This window comes from Echinops telfairi, unplaced genomic scaffold, assembly GCF_000313985.2.
Source record: "Echinops telfairi isolate 266 unplaced genomic scaffold, ASM31398v2 ScPeMD7_2565;HRSCAF=3150, whole genome shotgun sequence".
NCBI lineage: Eukaryota > Metazoa > Chordata > Mammalia > Afrosoricida > Tenrecidae > Echinops > Echinops telfairi.
The window spans coordinates 8667430-8675161 of NW_022106463.1; the positions used below are offsets into that span (position 1 = coordinate 8667430).

The 7732-nt window shown below is 54.3% G+C and overlaps 1 protein-coding gene across 2 annotated transcripts in view; it reads right to left on the reverse strand.

The window, feature by feature from the left end:
- Positions 1-2763: 2763 nt before the first annotated feature.
- CDK8 (cyclin dependent kinase 8) overlaps positions 2764-7732 on the reverse strand; it is a 42712-nt gene continuing 37743 nt past the window's right edge. The window contains exons 10-13 of one of the 2 annotated variants that reach the window (XM_004715403.2): positions 7574-7671; positions 7139-7217; positions 6850-7005; positions 2764-4168 (exon numbers count right to left, since the gene is read on the reverse strand). In XM_004715403.2, coding sequence (XP_004715460.1) covers positions 4043-4168; positions 6850-7005; positions 7139-7217; positions 7574-7671 — 459 coding nt within the window. In that variant the 3' untranslated portion in view covers positions 2764-4042. Of the gene's footprint in view, positions 4169-6849; positions 7009-7138; positions 7218-7573; positions 7672-7732 lie in introns of both variants that reach the window. The other variant, XM_004715402.2, reaches the window with a different exon arrangement.

Sequence of the window (7732 nt, forward strand, 5' to 3'; positions counted from 1 at the left end):
GAATCCTCCCTCACCAAGTTTGTGTGTGTGTGTGTGTGTGTGTGAAGAACAGGTAAAGTGCCTCACCCGAGGGCCTTCGAGCGTTAGCATACCTGGAGAACTCCGTTGGGGCCAGTGTGGTGCTGTACTGTGCGACTAACAGGACGCCGGGAGCAAGACCACCATCGTCACAAACACCAGCAGGTCAGCCCTGGTGGACAGGTGCCAATTTACGTACTCTGACTTGCCCTTGAGGAGCCAGCCCCCTGGTGGTGGGATGGTTTCGAGTTGGGTTGTGATCCCGTAAGGTGGGCAGTTCGAAAGCACCAGCTGCTCAGAGGGGCTTTCTGCTCCCACAGTTACAGTCTCAGACACCCACGGGCCAGCTCACCCTGTCCTACAGGGTCGCGATGTGTCGGTCCGGACTGGGAGGCAGCGAGATGAACATGCTCTTTCCTAGAGAGAAGCCGTGATGGCTCTGAGCCTTCTTTGCAGGCACAGATGGAAAAATGGCTTCTACCGTCCCTTCCCCGACTTCTCAAAGGACCTGGAGCCCGAGGGCCTTTGAGGGTAGAGTGTGGTTTGCTTCAGATCTGTGTGGCAACAAGTCCCAACAGTTGATCCAACGCATACCAGCAACCGTCTAGCGAATTCGATTCTGTCACCCCCTCAGAGAACATCCAGTTCTAAAGGGAGATACAAATATTGTGAGGCGTAATGATGGTTCAGTAACATTTTTGAAAGCCAGTTAATATTTGTGGAATAAAAATAATAGTAAAGTGCTGATGACTCATAGGTAACTTTGGGGTTTCGCACCCCTTATATTCTTCATGAGATACGGGGACACGTGATCATGAAATGACTCAGAAAGTTTAACTTATCCTCTACAACTAGCTCAGAGTCAGATTTTTAGGAAACATGGTATTTATATCTCAAACCGAGCCAAGACTCTGACCCATAGCAACGTTAGAGGAGAAAATAGGGCTAGCCCTGTGGATTTCCGAGGTGGAGTAGAAAGCCTCGTTTTTATTAATTAAAAAATATTTTTTCCCCCTTGCTAGCATCTTGAATGGAATGATGTTGAGTGGAATCCATTACCTGAGGTGAACTAAGGTTAACCACACCGAGTCTTCCGATCCAGGCAAAGTGGTCTGTTGTCGCTATTTAGATTTTCTGATAGACAGTGCTTCCCACTCCCATCAAGAGTCAGTCTGGGAACCCCACAGGGGCAATTCCACCCGGTCCTTAGGGTGGCTATGAGTCGGCATTGACTCGGTGGAAGTTGTTTATGGTTTGTCGATTCTGGCAAGCCTATCTTGCACACCTCTGAAGACATACCTAAGTTCGAAGTAAAATTGTTATTGCTACAAAATCACAGACCCCCTTTGCCAAACTCGGAAATACAATGTGAAGGCACCTCTTCATGACACATCCGCCATCTGGGTCTACAAGCGTCGGCACATGGCGTTGCCGTCGCTCTAACCCTCCCCCCAACAAACTCTGAGCTCTTTGATTTTGGCCGGGGGCTAACACTGTGCTTCTCCGGAACTGTCTGATCTTCAAGTGCGGGGAGGAAAGGGTTAAGCATGTGTGGGTGCCCTTGGTGATCAGCTGCTGCCTGAAGGGCAGGCCGTGGGAGCCCACCAGTCGCTTGAGGTATGGGAGGAAGCCGAGGTGGTCTGCTACCGTGATCTCCAGCCTGAGAAACCCACAGCTTTGCACCAGCCTGTCGGGATACTGTGTCAGAATCCACTCAAGGGCAGTCTGGTTTTGAAGGAGCCCTGCAGGTAACCCTGGTGGGGGAAAGAGGAGCCTGTCTGCTCCCGTAGAGCAGCGGTCTCAGAAACCCACAGGGCAGTTCTACCCTGCCCCATGGGGTTGATGAGTCGGCCACTGACTCCCGGGCAGCGAGTTGGGTGTTTTGGGGGGGTCTGTAACACTAGGTGAGAGGCCAAGGACCCTACCTTCCGCAGGGCTGAGAAGAGGTGCCGCTATGAAGATAAGGACGCTGTCTTTGACGGTTTCTGATCTTGCCTTGTGCTGACACTGGCTGACTTCCCTGGGAAAGCCCCGAGGCTTGACCTCTGCCGCGTCTGTGAGGGCCTGGCAGCAGAGCAGTGGGAGGGATGGGTGGTGGGAGATGGAGGGCAGGGCCCGTCTGAGGTCTGCCTCACGGGACTCTTCCTTGGGACGATGTGGAGTCGGCCTTTGTTCTCCTCCCCCTCGTATAGTCAGGGCAGGTCAGATGTGCCCCCACCCCCCTCACCCCCGGCCATTTGCCCAGCGGCCAAACCTAACCCGATGCCACCTCCCTCCTCCAGGGTGAGCCCTGGGAAAACACACTAGAACACCCGCTCCGAGCCGGCCAGTGAGGCAGTGTCGGGTGGCAGCACAGCTGGAGTCCAGGGCGGCAGGGCAGACCTTCCTGGCGGAGGGCAGGCCCCGCGGGTTTCTGAGGGAGAGCCACATGCCGCACCAGCTCTGTGCTTCATGTCCATGAAACGAAGGTCCCATCCCTGGATGTCCCCACGAGGACGGACGGTGTCATTGCTCCAATATTGTCTTACAGTTCAAGAGGGCTGTAAACAACTCGGGGGTGGTTCCATCCTCCGAAGCCCTCTAGTGCTCGTCAGGAGTCTCCACCTTGCTGCCGGCGGTGCGATGCGCCAGATACCTGAGCGCCAACGCTGCGGGGAGATTGAGCCGGTGGCAACTTGTGATGGCACAGTTTTAATTTTTATAGGAAAAAGCGTCTACATAAAAACACACGTGCTGACTCCATAGTTCGATTTATGAAAAATAAATTTATTACATAACACCTTGTTTTTAACAATGTTCAATTTTTTTTAAAATTCAGAATACTTGTGTCATTCGTGTAAAATAGTTTGATACAGTACATTGTATGTTATAGATTCTCTCCCCCCTCAAAAACTCTAAGGCTCGCCCACGCCTTTCCCCTTGCCGACAGTCAGAGTGCCTACGTGACGGTGAACAAGGCTGAGAAAGGGAAGGGACTGAAGAGACTGTGGAGCTCGGCGCCAGCGCTCCACCGCCAGGACCCAGGGTCTCGCGCGGCCGCTGTGCCCCTGAAACAAGTGATCGCTCATGCTTTTTTTTTTTTTTTGCTTCATTTTTTCCCCGCTTTTATTTTTTGCTTGTTTGTCTTAAAGCATGCTCACAAATCAGCAACACCAACAGGGAAAAAAAACAAAACACTGTCTGGGACAATCTTCTGCTGAACCAAACGGCTTACCTCAGTGACCACCTACTTACTTATTACTATCAAATAGCAGCTTTAATTCCAGTCAAGTCAAAGACGGGAAATCAACCCACAACAACAAACCAAACAACAAGAACAAATGGAAACACAGCCCAGTGAGGGGGGACTAATCTTTGGGAGTTCGAAACCTTTCTGGCAAAACTATGTGGAGTTTGGACTTTGGGGAAGGAAAAAATAAAATCCAAGCATTTTCTTCCTTGGTTCAAAATAAAAGAAATCCACAAGCCAACAGTGACCGATGTCGGCACCGCTCCCCAGGCCACGGTGAGACACACTACAAAGGGGGGTGGACCAAAGGAGCTCATCTCACACCTCGGACTGTGGGAGTTACACACGGACCGTGTTTCAAGTACCAGTGAGCAGTTACCCGCTCACTACTGGTCAGAGAATGTTCTTACACTGACGGGATTCACCACACGACAACAAATGCTTGCCCTAGCACACTTCACAGCTTCACCTGCTTCAGGCCGTCGCTGGGAGGGGGAGAAAGAAGAGCGTTGGTCAGTCTGAACCTTGTCAAGTAAACTCTGCAGGGAGCACGCCCACACGCACTGTGCTAGCACTTTCTGCTCCAGTCGAACGCCAAACTGGTACAACGCGAAGCCACTCCCCAAGCTGTGAAAAGCGGTGGGCTGGCGGCAGGACATTCTGAAGACACAGGCCGCACAGGACATTCTCGTGGTGGCCCGGGCCAGGCTCTGCAGGGGGGGTGAGGTGGGGGGTGTCCGCCCGTCCGCCCCACTGCGAGCCAGCGACAGTGCAGTGGCGTGGTTCCAGCACAGCTCAGTACCGGTGAGTCTGATGAGAGTACTGTGGAGGCTGCTGGGAGGTAGTTGAATATCCCATGCTGCTCTGGGGCTGTGATGTGCTTGGTCCAGGGTTGGGGTAGGCAGCATGTGGGTTGGAACGCTGGGGAGAAGAACAGGAAAGAGGTGAGCCAGCTGTTCCCAGAGCGCGTGCGCGTGACCCCCGCCAGGCCCGAGCGCCCCTGCATCTCCAGGAAGCACATGGATGTAAGTGTTCTGTTCAGAAAGCTAGAATTAAAAGGACCAAACAGCTCATCGTTCATACCAGTGTTTACTTATCAGGGTCAAAAGCTACCAGGTGCCGCAGCGTCAATGTGGGCCCCAGTGAGCCCAGGAGACAGACAGGCTGTCTACTCCCATCAAGAGTTAGAGTCCCGGGAACAGCAGAGGCGGTTCCGCGCTGTGGTCTTGTTTCACACGGACTCTCGGTGTCGACTCATGGCAGAGAGCTTGTCTTTGGGACCCTGGGTTGGAGAACTGTCATGTGAAGTGAGGGGCGCTGGACAGTCGGCCTTTCTCTGTGCTCGCTGGGGGGGGGGTTCCACTGTAGCCCAGCGCTCTCTGCTGCGCCTCAGGCCAGAAAGTCTGGGAGGAAACCATGCCAAGCCGAGTCCTCTCGCTCTTTCTCTACAATCTTTTTTCCAAACTCGTTAGTCTGTTTTCATTCTACTTGCCCTGAGAGCGCAGTGGGTCGGGGGTTGGGCGGCTAACTGCAAGGCCAGTAAATCAAACCCACAACCCACGGGCAGCTCCCGGGGAGAAAGATGAGACTGGCTGCTCTCTGAAAGGCTGCTGCCTCAGGAAGCCGGTAAAGGGTCGCTGTGGTTGGAAGTTTTGAAAACCACGAACTTTTCTGACCGGCTTAACCTTGAGATCCATAAGAAAAGCTCATTTACATGTGCATTTCCTCAACAGGACCGCCTCGCATGCAGATGTGACGGGGAGCTCCAATGGCAGCACACCCTTTGATGTAGTTCTCTGTACACGTCCCACAGGGAAAAACACAACCCCTGAAATGTCGCCAGAGCAGGGTTCTCAGATCAACAAGTGGCATAAAAGGCAAGATGGCAAGTAGTCAGCAGTGAAACCACACGTCCACCACGTCCTGGTGGTCCTGCCAAGTCTGAGTGAGGCTGCGGACATGGGCACCGAGTACTTGGGGCAAAACTGACAACCGGAAGGCTCTTCCCGCTCTGCCTCAGACTGTGTGTGGCGGCGGCGGCAGCCCACGGGGGTCTCTTTCCACTGATTCCCTCCCGGAAGCACAGGACCAAGCTTTTCCTCCTAAGCAGTCTTGGCCTGTCTGCCGCCGGGGATGTTATCAGGATCTGAGATACTGGTGGTACAGGTCCCGGCATCGCAGCAATAGGCAGGTCACCCTGGAGCACCTGGACAGAACCCAGTGGCCCCTAGTCCTTCTTTCTCACAGAGTGGCTGGTGAGTTCAAACTGCTAACCTTGTGGTTAGCCGTCCAACTTGTAACCCACTGCACGCCACTGAGTTCCTAGCATATTTCACGTTACATCCTAATCCTGAATTCTGAAAAACAAAACCCATTGCAAAGGGTAACCATATGACAAGGTAGTCAGAACGGCCGCCTTCCCCTCTCACTATGTGCTACTCCCGCAGGGTAACCTCATGCCCACCCCACCCACCCTCTTGAACCCGGTCCTTATCATTACCAAGGCCTGTCAACACCACATGGCCCCTGCAGAAATGCTGACTGTGTCCTGTGAATTTTACAACATCAGCAGTCCTGGATAGCTGCTGCTGGGCCTGAGAAAACGAGCCGTGGCGCTGTGGTTAAGCTGACTACAAGGGCCATGGTGGGAGAAGGAGGCTGTCCGCTCCAGTAGAGTTAGTCTTGGAAATTGGAGGGAACAGCTCTTCCCTGTCCTGTGGGGTCGCTGGGAAGCAGCACGAACTCGGTGGCAGGTTTTAGCACACACACATCGCATCTGCCTCTCACCACGCCCTCGAGCTAAGAGAATGTACAATGAGGGCGCGAGCGCCTGCCTCTCTAGCTAACAGTGACTAGTGCTCCTCATCGTTATAGTCTGTGGTCTGCTGCTTTAAGACAAGAGGTAACTGAGCTTCTACTATCATGCACTAGCTGCTAAGACACAGCCTGTCTAACCCTACAAGAGCTGCACGCCAGGTGTCCTGCTCCCAGCTTACAGAGGCACCCACTGAGGCCAGTCCTTGGTTGGCTTGTCCAAGGTCACTATAAGGGCATGGCTGGAACTGGGTCAAGGGTCTAAGCTCTTTCCACTGCACGTCCTCAGTCTCACCAAGTAACATTTCATGCCAACGTGTTTCCTCCAAGGCAACCCAGGGACACAATGGGTTCAATTTTAGCCTGCGAAACTGGCCCACCAGCTACCCCAGTGACGGTGTACAGCCTTGAGGGCCCCGCACGGGGCTGCTATGTGTTGGAACGGACTCTCGCAGTGGGTGTGGTTCACCTGTGCTGAGGAGCCCCGGTGATACAGGGTGTTAACATACTTGGCTGTTAACAGGGAGGTCAGCAGTTCAAACCCACCAGTCATTCCAAGGGAGAAAACAGAGGCAGCCTGCCCCTTCAAGATTCAGTCTGGGAAGCCCTACTCTGTCCTATAAGGTCCTGTGAGTTGAAATCGACTCAGTGGCAGTGGGCTTGGTTGTGGTTGTGTGTGTGTGTTTGGGTGAGGGGGTGGGGGTGGAAGAAGGGCAGTTTCCAGAAGTACATTTTCAAGGGGTCCCCACCTCCCCACCTCCCGCCTCAGAAGATTGGGGGTGGCGTACCTGATAGTCTGAGGTCATGATCAGGCCACCTGAGGTAGTGGTCGGAGGAACGACTCTCACTTTCTTCAGTGGGGGCCCCTGTGCGTGGCTGCTGTCCTGGTTCCCTGGGTGGCCCGTGCCGTTCGTGTGGTTATTGCCAGGCTGCTGCTGCTGGTTCTTCTAACACAAAGCTCAGCTCAGACGGAGCCCAGCACACATGCGCCCAGGGAGGCCCAGAGCAGACGGGGCAGGCTCAGGGCTGGCACCCTGAGCGGGAGGGTGCGCTGTGCGCCGGGGCTTTGATACTTACTTTGTCTCCTTTGTCATCTGGCTCTTCTTCTGTTAAAAACTCTCGTTTGGGGTAAGGAATCTGGCAGCCGGCAAAGACGCTGCTCAGGAGAGAGAGGAAACCATGTCCGGTGGACTAGCCCCACTCGCTCGCGGCTTGATGAGCCGTTTTCATGGCGCCGCTAAGTCCCCTTGCATCGCTCTGGACCACTGACCCAGACCCCTCTCCTCCGTGCGCCCCGCCCTGCAGGGCTCTCGCTGCTTGGACAACCTGACCACAGTGGGCACCGAATCTGGGGCACCACCAGTGGACATCTCCCAGAAGCACCAGGTAGACGGGCAGGTCCCCAACCCCATGGCCACCCAAGTGATGATCAGGACAGGGCAGGCCTGTCCGAAGGGTTTCCTTGAAGAGGGGTAAAGTAGCAGCTGTGGGTGGGGTGTTACTGTCACTTACTCTGATGTCGGAAGTGGATCTTCTAAGAAGTAGGGGTCCTGCATCGCCTGCTCTGAGGTAATCCGCTTTACTGGGTCCATGGTAAGCAACTTCTGAAGCTGAAACCACAAATCACACAACAGCGGCTCGCCCTGCACGCACATGTGGGCGGGGAGGGGG